The sequence below is a fragment of the Rutilus rutilus genome (genome assembly GCF_951802725.1).
Source record: "Rutilus rutilus genome assembly, chromosome: 8".
In the NCBI taxonomy this organism is placed as follows: domain Eukaryota; kingdom Metazoa; phylum Chordata; class Actinopteri; order Cypriniformes; family Leuciscidae; genus Rutilus; species Rutilus rutilus.
This window is the reverse complement of record NC_140222.1, coordinates 18,939,618-18,966,121: the sequence shown is the minus strand read 5'-3', so window position 1 is coordinate 18,966,121 and position 26,504 is coordinate 18,939,618. Positions and strand designations below refer to the sequence as shown.

Here is a 26,504-nt window from a genome sequence, read left to right as displayed (position 1 = left end):
GAAATGACAGAGGTGCTTTAGATGTCTCACCGCAAATCAATGATCAAACTCTCTGTGATTCTGTTTCTTTACAAATTATGTGCTGGTCATTTGTTGGGTGTACAGTACATAGTAAATCACTATATAAAAGAAAACAAGGCATTTCAAATAAAGAGTTTTAACTCACTATTGTTTTATGGTGCGTAATTTTAAACACCTTTTACCTTATTTGAATTATTCTCAGGTTAGGTAAAGTAAGTCAAATCTGTCCTAAATAATAAGCATTTGAATTTCCATACTTACAATATTTAGATCTCAGTTCAGCTCAATCTTTTGTAAAACAGAGACTTTCTGCACTTTCGAGCTTCTTAATTTCAATTATATATATGTTTTATTAAATACAGATTAACTAGTTTACATAAAAGGTACTAATATATAAAATAAAAGTAAATCAAAACCAAATAATTTACAAGCTTTGAACTTCATGAGGCACAATGGCAAGGCATCTAACACCGGAGAGGCCGTCCTTGGTGAATCAGCGTCTGACTGGACATGTCATTCCAGCTCTTTTTAAAGTCCATCCACTTTTTGAGATCTTTAGTAATCCTCTCCTGGAAACCCCCTAGGACTTGGTCATTAAAGCCTTTGCCTCTTAGTCCTCCTTCTTCTGGACCTTTTCTTCATCGCTGTATCTTCTGTGTCTCGTCCGCAACACATAGACGGTAATGCTTGCATTTTTCTTCTTTCTTTAGCAAAGCTCTTTCTAATACAGTTTCAATTTCTCTCTCTGCCATATGCTTAATAAATGCTTACAACATTCACTGTGGTATGTTTTTCTTCATAAACCATTTTCCCAATATATGGTTACAATGATTATTACAAGTGTCTTACATTATATAACACTTTCTTAATAAATAGTTTAACAACAACTTCTGGTGTCTTTCTTTATAAAACCACTTTCTTAATACAGTTACAATTGTGGTTTACATAAGTACTTCATATACCAAAAGGCATAATTATAATAATTGCATATTCCATAACACTATAAATCAGTATGTGTCTCAGAGTCATATACTGAATTCTTTAAATCCATTACTATACTATTTTGAACACAAACATGCAACACAATTATGGAAAAACAAGCATTCATTTTCATAATACTCATTCACAATGAGACCTGAAAAAACTGTTCAGACAGTAAGATAGATTTGTAACTTTAGTATGAACAGAATATCAGAGCGACACTCTGAGCTTTTATCACTTCAGTCCTCATGAAATCAGTCACTTTACATTTAAGATTTCACATTCCCATCTTATTAGGAGACAGAGACAGATTTACTTGAGAAAAAAAAACAAATAGCACAGTGTCTATATTCTTACAAGGTTTTTAAGAAGGCAATTAAAGTATTTAAGAATACATTGAATAAAAAACAAATGTAACAGTGCAAGAGCATCATATAAAAAATAAGCCATCAAGAAAAAAGCATATATACACACACATCAAGTTCAGTTTGAGTATTTCTGATATAATCTGTAAAAAATGTACAATAATCAAGCCTTTTTACAAAGTGTAACAAACTAAATCACCATAAAGCAGTCAAACTAACTTTTAATACAAGAATAATATGATCAGCATAAGTGTAGAAGACAGTGTTACATTAACTTCATAATGAACAAAAATGTTTCTGTTTATGCCAAATCAAACATGGGTTGACTTCAAACACTGTTACTGTGTTACAGTAAATCATCACTGTTGGCAGTCTCATCTTTCAAAGGATCGTTTGTTTCGTTCTTTTCCGCATCATCTGTGAGAAAACAAAGAAAGAATCACAGAAGTTAAAAAGAGAAAGAAACAGTCTTACGTCTGCATATAACAACTTACGCAGCACTGCATTTCAATTTACTGTATTAACAGTGTTTATTAAATTAACTAATGAAGCCATATTAACATAAATATTTAATGCTGAGTGTTATCAACAGAGTCAGGGCTCCTGCTGTATTAATTAAACCGTTTGTTTAAACAATGAAGCTTTTCATTCATTGTTAAATTTACTTGCCTAACAGAAAAAATATCAATGCATTGATTAATATACAGTGAGGAAAATAAGTATTTGAACACCCTGCTATTTTGCAAGTTCTCCCACTTAGAAATCATGGAGGGGTCTGAAATTGTCATCGTAGGTGCATGTCCACTGTGAGAGACATAATCTAAAAAAAAAAATCCAGAAATCACAATGTATGATTTTTTAACTATTTATTTGTATGATACAGCTGCAAATAAGTATTTGAACACCTGAGAAAATCAATGTTAATATTTGGTACAGTAGCCTTTGTTTGCAATTACAGAGGTCAAACGTTTCCTGTAGTTTTTCACCAGGTTTGCACACACTGCAGGAGGGATTTTGGCCCACTCCTCCACACAGATCTTCTCTAGATCAGTCAGGTTTCTGGGCTGTCGCTGAGAAACACAGAGTTTGAGCTCCCTCCAAATATTCTCTATTGGGTTTAGGTCTGGAGACTGGCTAGGCCACGCCAGAACCTTGATATGCTTCTTACAGAGCCACTCCTTGGTTATCCTGGCTGTGTGCTTCGGGTCATTGTCATGTTGGAAGACCCAGTCTCGACCCATCTTCAATGCTCTAACTGAGTGAAGGAGGTTGTTCCCCAAAATCTCGCAATACATGGCCCCGGTCATCCTCTCCTTAATACAGTGCAGTCGCCCTGTCCCATGTGCAGAAAAACACCCCCAAAGCATGATGCTATCACCCCCATGCTTCACAGTAGGGATGGTGTTCTTGGGATGGTACACATCATTCTTCTTCCTCCAAACACGTTTAGTTGAATTATGACCAAAAAGTTCTATTTTGGTCTCATCTGACCACATGACTTTCTCCCATGACTCCTCTGGATCATCCAAATGGTCATTGGCAAACTTAAGACGGGCCTTGACATGTGCTGGTTTAAGCAGGGGAACCTTCCGTGCCATGCATGATTTCAAACCATGACGTCTTAGTGTATTACCAACAGTAACCTTGGAAACGGTGGTCCCAGCTCTTTTCAGGTCATTGACCAGCTCCTCCCGTGTAGTTCTGGGCTGATTTCTCACCTTTCTTAGGATCATTGAGACCCGACGAGGTGAGATCTTGCATGGAGCCCCAGTCCGAGGGAGATTGACAGTCATGTTTAGCTTCTTCCATTTTCTAATGATTACTCCAACAGTGGACCTTTTTTCACCAAGCTGCTTGGCAATTTCCCCGTAGCCCTTTCCAGCCTTGTGGAGGTGTACAATTTTGTCTCTAGTGTCTTTGGACAGCTCTTTGGTCTTGGCCATGTTAGTAGTTGGATTCTTACTGATTGTATGGGGTGGACAGGTGTCTTTATGCAGCTAACGACCTCAAACAGGTGCATCTAATTTAGGATAATAAATGGAGTGGAGGTGGACATTTTAAAGGCAGACTAACAGGTCTTTGAGGATCAGAATTCTAGCTGATAGACAGGTGTTCAAATACTTATTTGCAGCTGTATCATACAAATAAATAGTTAAAAAATCATACATTGTGATTTCTGGATTTTTTTTTTTTTTGATTATGTCTCTCACAGTGGACATGCACCTACGATGACAATTTCAGACCCCTCCATGATTTCCAAGTGGGAGAACTTGCAAAATAGCAGGGTGTTCAAATACTTATTTTCCTCACTGTATATATATATTAATATATTATACATAATATTTAAATACAATAATTAAATATGTGAAAACTAAACAAATCTTTCTTTTAAATTGCAAGTTATTATAGAATATACAGTATATACAGAATATTTAATATATTATTACAAGGTTAATATCTGAATGAAGGTCAGTGTGTCACACAGAGAAAAGTGTTTGTAAGAATTCTCTGTAGTGAAGCCAAGAAAATCTGACAAAATTGTAAAGTTAAATTAAAAAGACATCGAGGTCATCTTTATCTTTATATTCTTATTAATGGTGTTAATGTTGTAATAATGTCTGAATGAACAAGAATGAATCCATATCACACATCTTACAGTGTTTGTCCATCCTGAGCAGTATTTTGATTCCCTTGCAGGAAACAAACACATATTTTAATCTTTTGTAAAACTTTAATTTTCACTGGCATACAAGAATATGAAGAACAATCTGACCGACATCTAAAGCAGCCGATCACAGTTCTTCTTGTCTATAGTTGCTACTATATATTCAGATTCACACATCTCACATTTGTTGTGAAAACTACCTTTGAAAACTGTAGCAAATCATAATATACTCAAAAGCACTTCCTCTATTAATCTGGTATCTGATAAACACACCGTGTGCTTCTACTTTTAGAAGGCGAATAAAGCCAGACAATCAGATCAGATCGTATTGGATGGAGAAAGTGTTCTGCCAGTAATTTTAGTTTGTGCTGAAGTTGCTAAATAATCTTATCAGACCAAACATCTTTATTATCTAATTTTAAACATTTGCCTTATACCGTTCTTAAATTGTTCATTGTGCAGATTTGTGTTCGCAGTATGAACTTGCAGAAGTACCATGTTGCTTTTAATTAATTATACAGTAATATTATTATTTTATTATTAATTGTTATTATAAGCTTATTTTATGTTTAGTTGTAAGAAATCCGTGACCTGATCTGTCCAGGATATAATGCCTCTTCAGTCTAGAGAGCTTCTTTGTAATGTGATTAATATATATTTAAAATATGTAATATCTCCATTATAGATTAATGAGGGCACATCATACACAGACATCACACAGTGCATTTGTTGCTGAGATCAAACACGGTCGTATCTGCAGTTACTATGTTCAGTTTGAGTTTTCTACAGACACACAGATGCAGATCACAGTAGATCAGTGTCTGCCCTTCATCTGTTATTGTTTAACAGTATTCAGACTTTACTCAGGTTTATTTCCAAATTATGTGAACCGGTGGTGATATTTACCCGTATGACTTTTGCAGCAATGGTAAATCACAGCAGCAACTGCAAACACCAGCAGAACACCAAGAACAATCCCTGCTATAGCACCTGGAGACAGACCTGCTTCTGAAATGATAAAGACAGATATTAGTGTGAATGTGTCTGATCTATAACACACACTATAAACATCAGCACTATATAACCTGAGTGAAGATCTGATACTGTAATGATAAAGACAGACATTAGTGTGAATGTGTCTGATCTATAACACACACTATAAACATCAGCACTATATAACCTGAGTGAAGATCTGATACTGTAATGATAAAGACAGACATTATTAGTGTGAATGTGTCTGATCTTTTACAAACACTTTAAACATAAGCACTATATAACCTGAGTGAAGATCTTTCAAGTGCCATGTCTGTCCAGACACCACTGAACCCTCCTTCTGTTTGACGTACAGTGAACTTCCCATCCTTTAATTCCCTATAGATGTCATATAGCCAGTGTAGGCAAGCTTCTCATAGCTTCTAGGTAGTGGGTCAGGCAGGATACGTACTTATAGTGGGCAGCAGTTACAAGGTATGGTAACATCTTTTCCACTTAAACCAGGTATTGTTATCCCACAGACCATTTGTATTGTTCATATCGTTTTTGTGTGGCCATTCATGCCACAAGCTAACTAGCTACAACTTCTCTAAACCTGAATGTAACAACTGGACATGTAGCTAATTGCTAAAGGCAGCTAACGTTTATTGCAGCCTTTAGTTATCCTTACTATCTGTCTGACATGAAAAACACTTAAAGGACCACACCAGCCTTCATACAAGTGTATTTCCAATGATTCCTCACTCCAAACGTATCCCAAAGTAGCATTTATTCTCATATCTATTTCTTTACCTAGCAAGTCCAGTTGAAATTTTAAACAATGTTCAACTTCCGGTTGAAGCAAAATGGACATATAGTACACATACCTCTCATAGAACATAAAAAAGTAAGTCTCTACCCCATTCCTGTGAGGAGTTATGGCCGTTTAAAGAAACCACCGAAATGAACTAAAATGGCTAAAGCTAGCTAAAGCCCCTTTCACACAGAGATTCCGGAAAATACACGGATAAAGTGACCCGGGTTCATTTGATTTTGGTTCATTCACACTGCCAGTGATTTTCCGGAATCAGAGAGCGCGTTCACACACAACCCGTGTATGTCCCGGAAAGACACGTGACATCGATGTGACTTGTAATGTCTCAGCAGCGTCTTCAGTTTGCTTATGAACTGCGATTTCTCTCTCGAGAAACCACGCTTGTGCATTTATTTCTCTGATTCGATCATAAAATTGCGCATTTCGTACCGTTTCACAGCTGGCGAACGATCCCGGCTTCAGCGTCATCACTACGACACGGCATTATTACGGCTTTTGTTCACACAGCGCGCGTCCCGGGACTGAACACGGCAATGTTACTAGGTCCCCAACCCGGCATCGATCCCGGCATTAAACCCGGGTCGTGTTTGCGTTCACACAGAAGGCGTTCCGGCAATTTGCCGGCAATTTCCCGGGTTCAATGCGCTGTGTGAAAGGGGCTTAAGTAAACTAGTAGAGAATGAATGCTGCTGCTACAGGGATATGTTTGGGATGAGGAATCATCAGAAATATAGCCTACTTGTTTGAAAACTGGCGTGGTCCTTTCAGTTAATTACCAGATTACAATATCCATATTACCATTCTTTTCCCAAAACACTGGGGCAGACCTACCGGTATTCACTAAAGTCACTGTCACTTACCACAGACAATGATGAGCAGCTTCGAAGTCCGTTGGTAACCGTTGGTTGGTTGTTCCAAACTCATTCAAATTACTAAGATCATGTGTGTGTGTATAAGTGTGCCATAATGCTAAATATCCAGCATGTTTTTCAGGATTTTGAGAGTAGTCCAAAATTCTATTGAAGTTCTGAGCCTGTTGAGCGCCAAATAGTAGTTAAATCATCACAGAACCAATGATTTTAGTTAGATTTGTATATTTCTGAGGAATGAGAATACTGTTTGGTGAAAAGAATGGCATATTGACTGATGTCATAACTTGGGGGAATAGTTGATTGCCAATGAAGTAAAGATGAAAATATAGGAAAAAAGTTAAGAGAAAATTAAGCCAAAAATCAGGTAGAAATTAGTTTAAAGAGTTGTTTTTTCTTTGGATGTTGTCACCACATATGTTCTGTGCATCTGGAATGCATTTATTGACAGCTTACCCAACCCAAATTTTCATTTTCCAAAATCTTCTATCAAAAAATGAAGGGTACATACACTAAAATGGCCACAATTGTTTTCTGCAATGTTTCCGGCAGAGCAGACCCTCCAATTATTGGTTCTTAGGGTCAAAGTAAACAGAAACAACACAAATAAAAAGTATGGCAGACCATGTCAGGTTCAACCCATTTTACTGAGCTTTTGAGACTTTGGCTCCTCGACTACTGTCAAAGGTCTAATCTGTTCTGCTCTCTGTGACCTAGGCTGAATCCGAAATCGCCCCCTAAACCCTCATTTACTATTCCCAACGTTAGTCCACTAATACTGTTCACTTGAAAAGGTGAATGAAAACAAGTGAGTGAATTCAGACACCCATCGTACAGTACATCAGTAGTACAAACACTCGTTATTGCGGTGCATTGTGGGATTGAATGAGTGCACTCAATAATGTCCACTATGGTTTTGGACATCACTACAAATGGCTGTCCCCTCAAATAGCGCCCTTTTTGAGGGTATAGGGGGCGATTTCGGATTCAGTCCTAGTTTTTCTGAGTTGTCCTGATTTGTAATTACTTATACCTGGTGTCTAGTTGTCTCACTCGCTCCCATGTTTGGTCCATGCTTATAAGCCCTCAGTTCTCCCTCAGTGTTTGTCGGTTGTCGTTTATGTTGGGGTGTAATGCTTTCCTCTCTCCAGTATATTTGTCATTAAATTCTATTTCCTAGTGTTTATCTCCATCTTCGAGAGCTTTATTACATGTAACGTTACAACTTCATGGCACAAAAACTTGCCAGCAAAACATTCCAAAATTTGTCTGATCTTTGATGCAATTGCAGGCAGCAGAGCAAAGTTGATTCTGTGGTAATTTGATGTTTTTTTTTATTTTATTTAAAATGCTGTAGATTTTTGTAGGCACAATAATTAACATGATAATAAACAGCTGGATGACTGTTCCATTTGTTGACATGACATGGTTAGAATCACATGGTACATATTATATAATAAGTTGGGTGTCCTCAGAGATAATCACCATTTTTATAATGAAACTATTATTTAAAAATATGATATTAATCAGAATCTTTATTTTTAAAATAACTTGTGTTTCTGTATTTTTAAAATATATATTTTTTTATTAACATACTTTAATGACAGTAGTGCTTTCACTTTTCCTTCCTCCATGCTCTCATTATTCTTTATTCCCTATGATGAATCTCTTTGTAAGTAAATATCAGTTCTACATTTTTTGGTCATCAGGCACATAAACATGTAATTAATCTGCATCGTAGGGATACACAAAATTACTTGAACACAATCGGAATCAGCCAAAAAAGGCTTGAACTGAAATCACTGGCCTGGTATGAAAAATTATGCCGATATGCCTTTCCAAAGAGATAAAATGTTGATTATGTGTCTACAATAACTCCCATGTGTGCTAAAAATAAGATCAAGTCAGCAGTGTGGTCATTCTTGAAGTGATTATGGTCACACTGTTTTGGACTGCAACCTCAAAGTAATGGAACATAAATAATGTGACACTGAAGACTGAAGTAATGATGCTGAAAATTCAGCTTTGCCATCACAGGGATGAACACAGGAATTCATTACATTTTAAAATGTATTCAAATAGAAAACAGTTGTCTTAGTGAGCATAACAGACTTGTTTCATAAACATAAAATACAATCTTAATTATTCCCAACTTTTGACCAGTAGTGTACATCTGGGATGACATGATTATTCTGGGTGGAGTATCCTTTTAATAACACCATTAAAGCAGAGGCGTTGACGTTGTTAAGGGGGAAGCAGAATATGCTCAACCTGATCTCACGGGGAAATGTAACTATTTTATGAGGTGGTGATTTCGTATTAATTCATATGATGATTATTAGAAAAAAGTAAGTACCTGAAGTACCTGAATCTTAAGCTCACTAGTGTCACCACAAACATAGTTAGAATGCTAATGTTTCCATTTAGTTAAGCAGCTTTATCTTTAAGATGAAATCTGTAGATCTTCTTTTAAATAAACGAGTCTAACAATTTTCCTGTAAAATAATGTTAATATCCTTTACGCTGAAACACTTTTTTCTGCACAGACTTGAGAATTGTTAGCAAATATTAATGACTGATTTAATGCAATCACATTGTATAGCATGGCAAAAAATAAAACAAACAAACTCTACTCACCCCTGACAAGAACATTAATTAAACGTTTGTTGGCTCTGCTGTGGCTGTTCTGTATATAGATGCCAGAGTCAGCGTTTGTGATATTTGTGATGTTCAGAGATCCAGTCTGATCATCCAGCTGCAGTCTGTCTCTGAATCTCCCATTAAGAACATCTTCATATGATGAGAACTCACTGACCGCTCTGTTGATTTCAGCTATATGGGTGCTTTCAGGTCCATACATCCACAGTATCTGATCATCTCTCTGTGTTTAGTATCAGTCTGAAGAGTGACAGAATCTCCTTCCATCACTGACATAATCTTCATTTCTAGAGAAAATACAGAAACAGTTTCAACATTTTATAACACTGTAAGTAATTTCAGTGAACACATGCATCTGAGTATCCAACTTATTACAACCAAGTGCACAACCATATTTTTCTACAAACCAGTATGTTTATAATTAAATATTAATAAAATAAATATACTAAATATACAATAAAAATAGTATATAAATATACTAAATATTATAAAATAATATTAGAAATTAAGAATTATTCATTGAGCACAATAAACAGTGAGTACAAATTAACAATTGTTCAGTGAGTAACATGAATGATACTGTAGCATTGGCCATCACCTGACCCAGTTTAAAAAAGTACTTAAATATTTCCTTTGCACCATGAACACACTAGCCTGGTCCAACCAAACTCTCGTACATTTCATTTGTACATAGAGTCTGGCCGCTCTCCATTGACAAGCGTTAACTTCCTTGAAGGCGGATACTCTGTTGAAGTTTAAAACTATTGGATCTGCCCAGAGTATGTGCTATGTAAATAGTGAAAGAAAACACTTCAACAACATCATCGCAAAAAACAGTTAGTTGTGACGTATGTCTACAACTTAAACTAGCGCACCTCAACGTCATCGTTCTCAGCCACTCCCTCTGTTCGCTGATTGGACCGGTAAAAATTTGTTCGGAGAAAACCTAAGAATATACAGCAACCCAGACGTAGTACTGAAGGAAAATGAAAATTGAGCGGAAGTACGTAGGAGGGCCAGAGCTCGTCTACGGAGAGCCTGGCCACTCCCTATTAAGTCCTATTGTACCGAATTTTGGGTGTAGTTCCACCAGAGTTCCACTGGGGGCGATCACTCATGAGTGCAAAATGAATAGGAATCTATGAAGCTAGATTTGTCTCTTTCACCCGATTGCCGTTGAGAAATCTAAGATTTGATTGTAGGTTTTGCAAGTTCAACATGGGTTATAGGTCGAAAGTTGAACGAACGAGTACTTATGTCCTTTCGATTTCTTACAGGTTGAGTTGATGTTGCCCATAACACGCTAGCATTCTGCTAATGAACCCCGATTGGTCAGTGAAGGACTGATTACGACCAGAGATACCGCTTGATGGCATCGTGGCATCCGAAGCAGGGCCACAAACAAACAAAACAAAAACTCGTCTAGCACGTGTATTTACCTGTGTCAGCTGTGTTGTCGATGCCTCGAGAGAAAAGAAAGTGCAGAGCGCAAAAGCACCAGAGTGACTGAAGGATTGCCGTAAATCAGTATCTCTGGTCGTACGATGTGTATGACGTCATTGACATTTTAAACGACTTTTTAAAGCAAATAAGTGACTCTAAAAAATCTAACACCCAGCAATGTGTAATTTCTTTGCATCTCGTTTCGAATACAACATTCAAATTACTAGACAAAAAATTCTATCCTGAGAAAAGTGGATTTTGAGGGGTATAGCTCCATAGACCTCCATTCATTCTGCACTCGTCCTGTAAGCGCCCTCATATGTAACCAGAGTGGAACTGCAACCAGTTCAGAAGTCGGAAGTTTACTGAGAGTGGAAGTTCTCCCCTTATTAGACATTCTCTGGGAGGGCGGAACCAGGCTATTAACACACATGACTGTACACTAAAAACATAAAATACATTTCTCACAAATATTTCGGAGTCATAAATATATACATTTTTAAAGGGTTACTTTATTTGAAGAGGGCAGTTGTGGCCTAATGGTTAGAGTCGGATTTGTAACCCGAAGGTTTGAGTCTCAGTACCGGCAGGAAATGTAAGTGAGGGAGTGAATGAACAGCGCTCTCTTCCACTCTCATTACCCACAACTGAGGTTAACTTTTTCAGAACCGTTCGAAACGCCACAGGCTGGTGACCCCTACTGATCAAAACAGTGGAAATGCAACAAACACTCAGGCCAAACATGCATAAACACAAACCCATTGCAAATGTTTTATTTAATGTTAGGCTATATGCTTTATGTTTTATTTATACCGTTCACACTTATTCACGCAACATTAAAACGGGTGGTTCTGAACAGTTACTCTCTGAAGCATCAGTGTTATAGTTCTATCAATAGATAATATTTTTTTTACACATTATTCTCATAACTTACACTCATAGCTGCTTTTTTAATTTACAAAAACAACAACAGGCTTTGAAGAAGAAACCTCTGATTATTCCACATCATCTAAACTGTTATCAGAAAATGAATCTAGATTTTAATCCAGTTATCAGATTGTAAGACTTGAGTTACTCACCGCTGACAGTAACACTGAATGTGTCATGTAGTGTCTGAGCTGTGGTCCAAATCTTTAGTGTATATAGTCCAATATGGTCAGTTCTGGTGTTTGTGATGGTCAGAGATCCAGTCTGATGATCCAGCTTCAGTCTGCCATTGAATCCCACATTATCACCCTCAGATGTAGAGAAGATTCCAGCTGTTTTATTCATTCGAGCTATGATGTTATCACCAAACCACCAATGAGCTGAATTATCTTCTGGTATTACAGTTTGAGGGTTTAGAGTGACAGAATCTCCCTCCATCACTGTCACATCAACTTTCTCAACACCAAACACACCTGGTGGGGGGAAAAATGGGGGGGATTTATTTATATTATTTATCAATTTTATTTTATTTTTATTTTTTTGCAGTGAAGCAAATGTTAGAGTGAATTTACCCTGATACACAGTGGGGTTTTTTTTTTTCCATTTTTGTACTGAAGTGCTCTCTGTGTGACTGAAATCCAAAATGGAGTCTGAATCATTGAGTCTGTATCTGAGCATACTTTTTAAGGTTAATTTTAATGTTAACCACACTTTACACATCCATTTACAACTGAGCTTGATCTCAGTCTCCTAACACATTCATTATTTTTGCAGCAGTCTGGTGTATTTAAGAAATCAATGCAATGAACCAAAATAAATAGTCTTCCAAGGTTAAATGTCAGATAATACAAATCCACAACGAAAAGTTGTATAATTCTTCAGATATAGGGGAGACCAGACAGTGTTGTAAATTGGAAATAAGTTATTTCACCATCATTTTAACCACTTAGAAATTAGTAGTATAGTAGTACTAGTAGAAGTCACTAAAAATAGGCTATATATAAAGATTTATAAAAAAAATATATATAAAAAAAACAGGTTTGAGGTAAAAGTTAAATTTTAGAAACAGCTCATAATTAGATGAAAACATTTGTTAGGAAGAATGCAAAACAATCTCATATCATATCCCATCTCAGTAGGGGAGACTGGGGATGGTTACAACATTATTATTATTATTATTTCTGTCTGTTTTGGAGTTCTTCTAAGCCAGTGCATTCAAAATGTGATTCAAACTAGTTACTACAAGTGTCAGCTATTAAATGACAGTTGTTATCTTTGCAGTACAAACAGAAAAAGTGTGGTTTAGTTTCAAACACGAGGAGTGAAATGGTACAATTCACACGCGACCCCACCCCGACCGACCGACCAAAAAATAAAAAAATAAAGTGTTGTGCAGAATATTACAGGTCGTCGGCGCCCTCTAGTGTTCATACCAAACAAATCCACGCATATGCACAACCAACTTAACCCTTTCATGCATGTATTATGATAACCTCAGTCAGGATTTTTTTTACTATGTGTTTTTATTGCTCTTAGGGCATGAAAAACAAGAATTGATTTTTTTTTTTTTTTTTCTACAAATTTTTCAAAGAGATCTTCAGATGTCCACTTGAGTGGACAGCATGCGGTTAGTTTAAACTGAAGATATACTGTATTAAATAAGACAATAATCAAACAGATAAAGTATGTGAATTTAACAAACTAATCAATACAATTATATCAAATCTTGTGAAAACTATAAAATATATACAAAAAATATAAATGCAAAATATTGCAAAGTCTTCATACAACTTCATACAAGTTGCACTTTGCGTTCCTTTGATATCAGAACATGAGGACGTGATTCCATCAGAATTTTCTACAGCCGGTCAAGGTACAACTGTGGAAACCACTCAGATGCTCCCTCCAGTGCACCAGAGTATGGAGATTTACCCTTATTAGCTGATAATTCTGATTATGTTCAAGATGGACATGCACATTTCTATCATAGCCCTCCTCTGAGAAAACCTAGCGATACGTTTTTTCAATCTCATCTGAAATGATCAGTGTTGGGGGTACCGCATTACAAGTAACATGCATAACGCATTCAGATTACTTTTTTTATGTTACAAGTAATGTGTTACAAGTAACATGCATTACCTAATCAGATTACTTTTTGATCTAACAAATAATTAACTACAAGTAATGTGCATTACCTAATCAGATTACTTTTTTATGTTATGAGGAAGGAAAAGCATTACAAGTAACATGCATTATGTAATCAGATTACTTTTTGATGTTATGAGTAAAGAAACACATTAAAAGTAACATGCATTACGTAATCAGATTACTTTTTGATGTTATGAGTAAAAAAACGCATTACAATAACGTGCATTATGAAATCGGATTACTTTTTGATCTAACAAGTAAAGTAATGCATTACAAGTCTCATACATTATGTATTCACATGACTTTTTTCGATGTCAATGAAAATTACATTCTAATAATACAAATTAATTTATTTACAGTAGAAAAAGTCAATGCATATTAAGTTTTTAAGTTTTAAATTTCAAAAACAATATTCACATTATAATTATGAATTGTAGCTGAAATATAGCAGTTGATGCATGACGTCCACTACAGTGGACATGTGATTAATCAGAGTTTTCTCTCAATCTAAAATCAAAACTTGGAAAGTTTTACTGTGATATGACTCATTAGATATTGCTTGATGCTGCAATATTTAATTTTACCTACAAGAGTCTCCTAGGATAGAAGGAATCGGTGGATATTCTGGAGCAACTTGGCATGTCTGACTGACCCTTGGCCATCTTGGTTTGGAGGGGGAAAAAATCGAAACACAACGGCTTGCCACTTGGTTGCAATTTATAGGATGATGCACCAGGGTCCAATGAAGAGGCTGATGTGCAACTTTGCCATAAAAACCCGTGCAAATTCAAGAAAATGCTTTTTTAATAGCTGTCCACTGTAGTGACCACTATGCGTGAAAGGGTTAACCCCAAAAATACTATAATGGTGGAGTCACTTTCACACTATGATTTATGACCACGTCTATTTCACACTTACTAATGATCAGAGAATAAATAGTTATGCGTATTTGGCGTGCTGTCCGGGGGCAGGGCTCCGAGCTCGGAAATTGGGCCCGAACCAGAGTAGGCCAACTCCCCCGTATCTCTTGGTTAGAAAGATAAGTGTGAGGAGATGGGGTGGTGGAGGGATGCTGAAAATGTGGGTGTGTCGACTGTGTGTATTGATTGAGTGGACCTGTTGATTACTGATTGCTGACAGCCTGTTGGAATGACTTGATTGTTTGATCATTAGAACGTGTTTCTCCCGAACCTTGTTAATAAAACATAATTTGTAGAAAAGTATCATTTTGTTTAGAAACAACACACATACTTAGATGACAACAGCAAATGCGAAGTTTCTTTTTTCCGGTTTATATTTGAAACCTAAAGTGTTGAATGAATGAAAATGAATGTGACTCACCGTTCACGAGTAATAAAGCCCCAAAAAAGACCGAAAGTTTCCTCATCCTGATGTTGATTCTGTCCGCATACAAACTGAATAAAAGAAGTGATGCTGTAAGGATGGGCTCGTAGCAAACTGTCACGTGATTTCTGCGAAAGCGTTACGCCATACTATTTCAAAACGGTAAAAAAATAAAATAATAATAATAAAAAATAAAAATAAAATAAAATAAAAAAACGTGCGTATAGGATGTAAAATGCTTTTCGGTGTTCTGATTGGTCGTCTCTGTTTAGTTTGGAGGTCAACTCAGTCCGTCATAAGGTGAAAAGGAAATATAGCCTATTTAAATTGTGCTTTTTTGGATATAGCCTACTTAGTATTTAACTTATAGTATTGAGTATTAAATGTGTTATTTTATATTAAATTGTGCTAAAATGGAACCACTTCAAGTACATTTAAGTGTTTCTTTTCAGTTCATTTAAAATATACTTTTATATTTCTTAAACTACAGTTAGAATATATTTGAAGCTTCATTTTAATGTACTTCAAGAACATTTCAATAGCGTTTCAGCTCTGAGCTCATTAGAAATATATTAGCATTACACTAATAGTTTATTATAAAGCTGTTTTATTCAGTATTCAAAATTGTATATTAAAAGTGCACAAATAATTAAATATAAATGTTAAGACATACACACTCTGAAATCAAGAAAACTTTAATATACTATATTGTGTACTTTGCTAAATAAATACATGAGTAAAAAATAATAATAATAATACATGAGTTAAAAAAAAAAAAAAAAAAAAAAAAAAAAAGTACAGCAGCATAATCTCTTGACCAATACATTATAATAAAGATCAGTGAAATGCTATAGCAGAGCTATATTTAAACAATTCTTTGAGGAGCATTTCAGTTATACCTGTATTACTGAAATGTACACTATGAATATTACATCACTATACAAATAAACATCAAAATGCAATTTTCTGGAAAAAAAAAAATAAAAGTTACAGAAAAACAACATGCAGAAGTGAATAATGTATTATTTACAAACTTAGGCCTACAAATGGCTGAACCAAAGAAACAGAAGAGTTTGAATGTCACATCTTCATCTTCAAGTGGACGATCACTTCTTTCAGTACGACTCATTTTCTGCAACTGAGGGCTTGTGGTTCAGACACTGTAGTTTTTGAAGTTTTATCACAGGATCTGTGAAGGGAAGAATTTATATAAAATAAATCAATGATCAATATTATAAATAATTAGCATAGATATGCATTAGAATTTCGTTCTCAGTTTACCTTCAAAGTGTTACTCCCCTCGAGTTTTAATAAAGGCTCAAGTCGTTCCTGGGTTTTATCGGGCATTTATTTGGTGACAGTCTTTAAACATGTTCCTTTATATACACACACACAAAGCTTTGACTATATCCTCATCAAGCTGGACATTAGTGTTTATTTTTATCCTCTTGTCTGTCGTCACTATACAGCACTCTATGAGTTACATTGAACATGAGATTAGAAGAAGCCCAACACCACTTACAGTGAGCAAAGTTCAATCAAAAAGTCACTGATAGTTACTTGCAACAAAAAAGAAACCTGTGAGTATTAGAGGGTATGTTGTATATTGATAATTGTGGTTTATTTAAACCTAGGGTATTTCCCATGAACGTGTCTATTGGTCATGCTTAACATGCACTCTTCACCTCTGTTGCAAAGATTTAAGGAAATTAGAAGTTGTGCAAAATATTGTATGCCAGGACAACTAGGACAAGCGACTTGCAGCTTTACCAAAAAAAAACAAATTAAACAGATTTTTATATTAATGACTCAAAGGAAGCACAAATTAGACACCTGAAATGGACACATTGCAAACATTTTCCTATAAAGACTGACCGAATCACCTTTCAATAGGCCTGATTCAAAAATCTCTAACAGAGGTGATATGAGATTAAACCATACACTCTCTTCTTCACTTGTTTCTGCTCTCGGATTTCAGTTTTTCTATAGCGGCTGGTCTGAGAAACAAATATAAATATTTCAGAAATTGTTTAGTAAATCAGAAATAAATACAGCTTCATTTTGCAAATAAAAATAATGTTAATGTAAGGTTGTACATGTTATTTTTTTTATTTTATTTTTTTTAGATACATTGGACAATGTTTTATAGTTGTTTTAAGACAGCAAAATGTATCCACATAGATTTTAAACAAAGACTTTAACTATACCCAGTGCTGAAGTTGCTAGAAATCAGTGTCACTATACAGCAGTTATTGTCAGTATTCCACCACGTGTTAGTCATTAGCAAATGCATAGCAGACCTATCCACCTAGGAAAAAAACTAAACAGTGAGCTATTTATTCATGCAAACAGCAACTAAAATTTACCAGTAACTTTAGAGGGCAGAACCGTCATCTCTTCCAGTCTGCTTCGACTTGAAAAGCTTGGCTCTGATTGGTCCAATTGAATGTAGCTGAACTGAAAAAGACTTGCTGTTACACTTTGTGTCAGCGTAACAGACAAGTAACGTTAATTTAATACAAATCTTACCTAGAATCACAAAATAACGAGGTTACCTGAAAAACTTGGATAAAAATAAAAACAAGTTTTCTATTAAATAGTTCCCCCCCCAAAAAAACTTTAAATTCTGTTATGATCACTCACCCTTCAGTAGTTCTAAACCATTTAAGACTTGCGTTCATCTTCGAAAGAAAAGCTGATATATTTTAAAGAAACCTGAGAGAATATACCTCGGATGATCGATTCACCAACACTGTTCACAAAGTCTGTTGCAAAAAGTTAATCACAAAAAACATCACCTATCCACAGGAATCTTGTGGTTTCCTCCAAAGAGACACGATCGCTCTATAATTTAACAGTTTAAATTTATAGGGTACTTCAAAATTTAATCCTTTGCCGATCCCATTCCCGTCTCTCTCTGCCCCAAGCTTTCCTGTCTACTCTGTATAAAATAAAAGATAAAAAGGCCAAAAATATAACTTAATATTATATATAATACATTTTTAAATATCTACAAGCTTCAAAAAGGACAAAGTCCAGTAGTTCTCTTGCACACTTTCAACAGAGTCATCAGACTGAGGAACGGCAACCCTCCTAAAGCCTTAAACCACAACATGCATAAGTTTTACTAAACAGATTTATTTGGTGAAAGTAAGACCTCAATTATGGTATGCAAAAAAGCAGTCTCAGAGGACTCTTTTTGATGGTTAAATCATCAGGACTGGTAACTGCAATGGCCACAGGTGGTCGGGCAACACTTCTGTCTGGCAGGTCATCATGGCAACGGTTGTCTGCACAAAAATGGAGCAAGACATACACACTGCATGGATACAGATATTCAGCTTTAGTCTGTGCATTTAGCTGCATTCAACCTCAGATGAATAAAACATTTTTTTCAGTGTCAATATAACATGTCAATATAACAAATACCTTTATGGAGCTGTACACTGATGTCCACATACACTGCTGCAGCATTTCTCATTGTTCATAAGCAGGGGCAGCAGCAGATTTTGAACGCATGTGCTGAGGGGGCGCTAGATCATTGACAGGGGGAGCAGGGCAATTACTGATGAAAAATAAAACGTTTTTGCTTATATTTACATGAATAATGTTAATATGAGGGAAAAACTCACCCACTCGATTTAACCTTTTTTTTTTTACATGATTATTTGACTCAGTACAATTTAAACTTTCTCATTTTATGAAATTAAACAAGTACATAGATCAGTCGGTTCCCAAATATTTTTTTTATGAAGGCCTAGAATTTCACTGCAAGCATTTTGGAATTTCAGTCAACGCCAATGAGACAACAAAAAGCACTGGGATACATTTACTTGCCATTTAAAGTCTCAAACCAGAGCCTTTGCTCTCTGTATATCGATCGATGGTCAAATGTTCCAAGCTGCGGTTTCGGGCATCCCCACTAGTTGCTTCTCAAATATGTCTTCAAATGTCTGAGACAGGACAAAGATCTCTCACATTTAGATAGTCATTTTACATTTTTATGTGATCCAAGAAGCAAGCAAGCGTTTATGCGGAGGAGTGTGGAAGCTAAACTATTAGCACGCTTAGGTACTGCATGACATGGAGGCACACGCGCAATCTCTTGCATTCTTTTACCCTGTGGAAAATTTAAATACAATGTCATTTTTGGTCATACAGATACGAGTAATTAATCATTCAAAATTGCATTTGTGTACACTCACAATAACACCAAAACACTGTGCTTTTGTAAAATTGAGAAAACAAACAGGATTTGCACTTTCTATAAAAAGCTTGAAATGTCTACTTTTAAATGAAAAAATTAAAATAAAACTATAATCTCTGATTATGTATTCTGAATGAAAAGGCAGCCCTTGGCAGAAGGGACTGCTCCACTTTTTTGAAAGATGTCTCTTATGCCCACCATGGCTGCATTCATTAAAAAAAATACAGTAAAACAGTACAATTAATGCAATTTTTTTTTTTTTTTTTTTTTTTTTTTGTATTTTCCATTTTAATATATTTTGAAAAGTAATTAATTCTTGTGATCAAAAGTGTCAAATTACATTTTACAATAATTTAACTTGAAAAAAATAATTTAACTTGAAAAAAATAAAACCCAAAAGGCAAAGGTCTGCTTAGCTGTCTGTCTGCTTAGCTGTCTGTGTATCTATCTGTCTGTCTGTGTAACATTAATATCTCTTTACCTAACTTTGTCTCCCTTTACAGCATCAATTTCCAGTGGGTTGCCGTTGCAAGGACTTCTGTGGCAAGTTTGTTTTATTACTTCCATGCTCTATGTCTTTGTTGAACAATCCAAAATTTGGTTTTGGGCCGTTTAGAATTCATTGTTCACAAATCTGTCTTTTTGCGCGATGACTTGGTACACACTCCAAGTTCAATGATTTTCCTTGGACACACTCCTGGCTTTGGTTTATCTGTGTTTGCATAACATTAAAACACACACTAACACATACCCATGTATGGAGCCGTACACTGATGTCCACATCCATTGCTGCAGCATTTCTCATCGTTTGGACAGTCACTGTCATGGGAACACAACTCAACACACGCTCCTACCACTCCTCCAAAGGTTTTATTTGAACACACTCCAGGCTTTGGTTCCACTGTCATGTGTTTGTTTGAATAACAGCATATCAGTGAATGTTGAATGACTCCCTGCATTTTGAAAGAAAAAAGCTGATCCACACACTAATATAAATACCTGTATATGGAGCTGTACACGCATGTCCACATCCATTGCTGCAGCATTTCTCATCCTCCGGACAGTCACCGTCACCGGAACAAAACTCAGCACACAATCCTACTCCGTGTGTGCTTGGACACACTCCTGGCTTTACTGTTATTCAAACACATGACAGAAACCATAATTACTGAACGCTGAATGTCTCCTTCACCATTAAATAATAATTTTCTTTACCATGAAAAAATTCAGTCCGTCTCCTTCAGAGTTTCACATTTAATTTAATGTGTTAATTGCAGTTTCTTTGTAATTATTTGTGAAACTCAATAGAAACATTTTTTCCAGTGTTTCTTTTGGAGGACCTCTCCACTATTTAATGAAACTTGTTGAATGCAGGGAGAACACACAATCAAATCAGTTCCACAATCAAATCATTGCATTCGTGTCCTTTAGAGCAGTCTTTATCTGAAACATACTCGACGGGACGCAATTCAGTTTCACCAGGCACCAACCGGCCCCTATACAGAAGATAACTCAAGAGGATCATTGGGGAGACCGGGAGTGCTGAAATAGCTTTTTCCACTTGTAAGACGGGGGTTTTGCAATGCATGTATCAAACTGAAGTATAACAGCCACATATTTATCTGCATCAAGTCAAATTAGTTTAGAAATATACCATCCCTAAATTGTTACAAAGTGCAATTACAACACAGAACCTACCTCTACTAATGCATTGTAATGCTAATATAAAACATGGACGGTGGTTAATATTTTGGTCATGAACTTTGGTCATGGTGATGGCATAATTATGTTGACCTGAGTTACATTAAGCATTTTAATACACAAAAAAAGAAAATAGTAACACATTTGTAGCAAAACAGACAGAACCCATTAAACTTTTTTTAACAAGTGGCTTGTAAGGTAATACTTAGATAAATAATTACAAGTTACAATTATCCCCCCATGCATAATGGTACATCATTGTTAAAGGGGTAAAGGGACAAGTACAAAGTAAAAGAAACAGCAACAGCAGTGCAGAGCCAGGAGAACATAAACAGCAGAAATCTAATGTCTATGGGGAAACAGCTGTTCAGAAGTGGAGGTGAAAAATGCCACTGTTTGCAGCTTGAGCCACTCACCAAACTGCAGAGGAGAGCCTCAGTGTGAGACTGATGACTCAAAATAATTACTTTGCATGTTGACCATATTAACATGCCAATCTTATGTAGCTTATGGTCAACCTGATAGCTGAAGAGCCACATTTAGGTTATTTACATATTTCCTTCGCGCTGTAATGATAAAAGATCTCACCCGTGATTCGATCATCTGGGTTTCTTTCGCTCCAGCAAACAGAGGAACACAATAAAACAGCGACCAACGAGCAGTAAAGCCGAGCTGTCATCCTGAGGCCTGCGATCTCACAATGGACTCTGTCTCTGCTGGAAATGCACTGAATTAGAGCGTTTTAACGCGCTTTTAAATATACAACTTTGGCGTTTTAGGTGCGTCTCCAACCTGCCTGTAGCTTTAGGGGTGTACTAATTGATTAGCTCGTTCAGGTGTGTCCGAGTGCTACTTAATAGTCCGGGCGCATAATAATTAGGCTACCGTAATTAGATGACAATTTGAGGCTTCGGTGCGTCACAACTGTTTTGAAACGTTTGCCACTAGTGGACCATCGCGCCCTATGATCACAAATGATGAATGATGCACTCCCCCTCCTTACGCTGAAGAGCATTTTGACAGTGTCTATTTCAGTAGAAAACAGCCTGTAAATTGGTCTTATTTGGAGCTGATATACTGTAAACCAAGCCTCAGAGGATTTTTTTTTTTTTTTAAAGAGATAAAAAAAAAAAAGATGTGAAATAATTTTATTTTTGTAGCCAATATCCAACTTAGAAGATGATATGAGAGCGTATACACACACTCCAAAGTAGCCCTATTTCAATTTAATTTATAGATTATTTGCTACCCTGCTGACAAATCCAGTAGGCTTTTTTTTTAGTCTTTTTAGTTCTGCTGGTCTGGTGTATGGTTTTGGAACCATGGTCATATTTTTAAAAGATTGCTTATTTATAACGACAACAGAAACTATATTTTGCTGGAAACTATGCTAAGGGGTTTATAACATTAGGCTACATTGTTTATTCGGCCAAAATGTTGTTTTCAAATGTTTTCATTGACTGTATCATGTGACTAGCCTAAAGTCTGAGTCTGAAGCGCGTTCACGTACACAGACGCGCTCATGAACTGTTTATTCTTCCTGACTGAAGAGTTTCTTTATAACCCTACTGATATTTTTTTGATGTTGTTCACAATTATTTTGTTCTCTTTGAGTGTGTGTTTTTTTGTTCAGAGGATTTAATTTAGCTGTTAATAATATTGTTTCAGGAGTGTTTGGTGACACAGATGCAGTGAAGTCAGTGTTAGTGATGGAGGGAGATTCTGTCACTCTAAACCCTGATCTTACAGACATACAGAGAGATGAAGAGATCCAGTGGAGATTTGAAAACATTCGCATCACTAAGATCATGAACATTACTAAAGAAGATTAAGAGACAGACTGAAACTAGATCTCTGACCATCAGTGACATCAGAACCACAGACTCTGGACTTTATCAACTAAGAACCATTATTGGAGATAAGGAGTTTATCAAGAGTGGTGAGCATAATTACATATGTTTTCTTCTATCATCGTCATATTCAAAATGTACATAATTATTGTCATGACCCACAATGATATTTGAAGATTATTTATTAGAAAATCATGTACATTTCAGATGCCGTTTTTTTATTATTATTATTATTATTCTAACATTTACAGTATATTTATCAAACAAAATAATTAAAATCCCCAAACATTATCCCTCCAGCCCATGAAAACATCCAGGTCCACATTATATTACCTCCCACACAAGGGGAAAAGGAACACATATTATAGAACTGAAATAGTTTATGATTAAATAAACTTCTTCCAAGTTGAGCATCAGTGTATGATCCATTGTGCTCTTACAGGAGGATACACAGATATATTACAGCAATATGTAACATTTCACAATGAATAAAAGAACTGTGATTAGCCAAACTCTGTATGACGGGTGAATTGATCCAGGGCCATTACAAATTGTTTGTACATTTATTTGATGACATTAGAGCAAAATAACTTTCAAGTGCAATTAACTGAAAGTTGCAGGGCAGGATATGCATTTTAATTAAATGCATAATTAACTTTAATGAACTCAACCTAACAAAGATGAAGTATAACTACTTATAAGAAAAAAAACAATCCAAGGCACTCGAGTAATTAGAAAGTTTTATTATATATATTTATATAAATAATTAAGTTTTTAGAAAAATATAAAAAGCCTTTATTCTTTCATGACTTAGATTTTAAAAACAGGCGACGAGCAACGGCACATCTTCGCATTTGCTTCCAGTAAGTCTACATTATAGTGTGAGGTAAAGTAATGAAATAAAGCTAGGCAGGTCAACTCAACCAGGTAAATTTTTTTTTTTCTGGTGAAAGAAATACATAAATGTAAGTCAATTAACACATTTTTATGTGGTCCAAGAAGTAAGCAAGCATTTATGCGGAGCGGAGGAGTGTGGAAGCTGAACTATTAGCACGCTTAGGTACTGCATGACATGGAGGCACACGCGCAATCTCTTGCATTCTTTTACCCTGTGGAAAACTTAAATACTCTGTCATTTTTGGTCATATACGAGTAATTAATCATTCAAAATTGCATTTATTTGTGTACACTCACAATAACACCAAAACGCTGTGCTTTTGTAAAATTGCAAAACAAACAGGATTTGCACTTTCTCTAGAAAGCTTGAAATGTCTACTTTTAAATGAAAAAATTAAAATAAAACTATAATCTCTGATTATGTATTCTGAATGAAAAGGCAGCCCTTGGCAGAAGGGACTGCTCCACTTTTTTCCACAGCTGCTTTTGATGACTCCGTGCTTGGTGACATCGCGCAGTGGCCAACGGCCTCAGATCTGGACGACACCCCGTCCCGCGAAGAAATCGCACGTGCCTTTAAGCAGATGCCCTCTGGTAAAGCCCCGGGTTCTGATGGCATTCCAAGTGAGGTGCTGAAGGAAGGCGGACTATCTCTTCTTGCCGCCCTCAATGCATTATTCTGTAAAATATGGAGCAAGGAAGCTGTGCCTCAAGATTTTAAAGACGCATTGATTGTTCACATCTACAAGCGCAAGGGAGACAGAGCCTGCTGTGACAATCATCGTGGCATCTCGTTGCTCTCCATTGCAGGCAATGTTTTGGCACGAATTCTGCTGAACCGCCTCCAACAACACATTCATGATAGTAACATCATCCCGGAAAGTCAGTGTGGATTTCGTGTAGGCTGCGGTACTATGGACATGGTGTTTACTGCTAGGCAGATCCAGGAGAAGTGCCGAGAACAACACCTTGACCTTTATATGATCTTTATTGACCTCACGAAAGCCTTCGACTCAGTTTCCCACACCGGGCTCTGGCTCATTCTTCATAAGATTGGATGTCCAGAGAAATTCATTAATATAGTCCATTCATTTCATGATGGCATGCTTGGTCAGGTTCTGGATGATGGCAAACTGTCTGACCCGTTTGGCATCTCCACTGGCACCAAACAGGGCTGTGTGCTTGCCCCACTGTTATTCAGCATCTTTTTTTCCATGATGCTGTCCGTGGCTTTTAAGGACTGCGACATGGGCATTCCAATCCAGTTCCGCACAGATGGCTGTGTCTTCAATCTACGCAGGCTTCAGGCTCGTACAAAGACACATTCAGCAATTCTGTGTGACCTCCTATATGCAGATGACTGTGCACTGATGGCGCACACTCTTACCGAAGCTCAGTCACTATTCGATCGTTTTACAACTGCAGCTTCTAGGTTTGGGCTTACTGTCAGTCTAAAGAAGACAGAAGTCATGCTTCCAGCGGTGAACAAGTCAAACTCCAATCCACCGGTAATCACTGCAGGTGAGACAGTGCTGGCGGCCGTTGACAAATTCCGCTACCTCGGTAGCATTCTTGCAGCTGATACGACAGTGGACTCCGACATCAGTGCCCGCATTGCAAAAGCTAGTTTTGCCTTCGGTCGACTGTCCAAGAGAGTATGGGATGAGCACGGCATTCGACTGGACACAAAGGTGGCAGTAATCCTCACAGTGCTGTTGTATGGATCTGAGTCCTGGACCATTTATCACCGGCAGATTACCAAACTTGATCAGTTCCATATGCGCTGTCTCCGTCATATTGCACATGTCAAATGGCAGGACAAGGCCCCAAATACTGAGGTACTTCAGACATGTGGCATCACTGGTATTGAGGCCTTCCTGCTTGCTGCGCAGTTTCGTTGGTCTGGACATGTTGTACGTATGGCAGATTCACGCCTACCGAAGCAGGTTTTTTATGGACAACTCCAGAGTGGCATGCGCTCTCAAGGAGAGCAACTAAAACGCTACAAGGACGGCCTCAAAGCCAATTTGAAACTATGCAACATGGACCCAAATGACCTTGAAGAGATGGTTGCAGACAGGACATCATGGCGAGCACAGGGCCATACTTCCATACAGTCCTTTGAGCTCAGCCGTATCACTACTGCAGTAGACAAACGAAGATGCAGAAAGCACAATGCCCTAATATCTAGAACAACATCTAGCCAGTTTGTGTGCGACGCCTGTGGCCGGCCATGTGCGTCAAGGATCGGCCTCTATTCACATCGTAGGACGCACCAACAACAACAACAACAACTGTGATGAGATCTGTCGTGTTGACAGTTCAGACCAATATATCACAAGTGCAACAACGAATGACACGTTTAATTCATTCATCTGTAAATATCTTGAATTTTTGAAACTTGCTCATTTTCTGGTCTTGTTGAAGAAACAACTGCCCATTTATTTTGTGAATAGCCTAAAGTTCTTTTATTTTTAACCCCTAGCTACTAATGTGACCCACCGTTTTATCCTTGACGATATTATTTATTTTCTATTACGAAATGCCCAAATCGTCATCTCTTGTTGTTAATTTCTTTATTTTATAATGCAACATGTTTTAACCTAGCCTGACGTCGTCAT

General features: G+C 36.7%; 1 protein-coding gene and 1 long non-coding RNA gene across 4 annotated transcripts; both read right to left on the bottom strand.

Moving 5' to 3' along the window:
- Window positions 1-1,184: 1,184 nt before the first annotated feature.
- On the bottom strand, window positions 1,185-15,325 carry LOC311295491 (uncharacterized protein). Of its 2 annotated transcripts, XM_084416904.1 has the most exons (5): window positions 15,226-15,325; window positions 11,889-12,209; window positions 9,346-9,653; window positions 4,939-5,040; window positions 1,185-1,784 (listed from the first exon to the last, which is right to left on the bottom strand). In XM_084416904.1, exons 1-3 carry the CDS (start codon window positions 15,269-15,271, stop codon window positions 9,541-9,543), a joined length of 480 nt encoding a protein of 159 aa, XP_084273030.1. In that variant the 5' UTR covers window positions 15,272-15,325; the 3' UTR covers window positions 1,185-1,784; window positions 4,939-5,040; window positions 9,346-9,540. The 2 variants fall into 2 exon arrangements, with proteins under 2 accessions (XP_084273030.1, XP_084273031.1); XM_084416905.1 differs by lacking the exon at window positions 15,226-15,325 and having other exon boundaries at window positions 1,581-1,784; window positions 11,889-12,020.
- Window positions 15,326-18,347: 3,022 nt separating this feature from the next.
- On the bottom strand, window positions 18,348-22,142 carry LOC311295492. Of its 2 annotated transcripts, XR_014628339.1 has the most exons (7): window positions 21,929-21,966; window positions 21,725-21,852; window positions 20,435-20,569; window positions 20,187-20,336; window positions 19,066-19,181; window positions 18,658-18,761; window positions 18,348-18,518 (listed from the first exon to the last, which is right to left on the bottom strand). It is a non-coding gene; the product is annotated as an uncharacterized lncRNA (long non-coding RNA). The 2 variants fall into 2 exon arrangements; XR_014628338.1 differs by lacking the exon at window positions 19,066-19,181 and having other exon boundaries at window positions 21,929-22,142.
- Window positions 22,143-26,504: the final 4,362 nt, after the last annotated feature.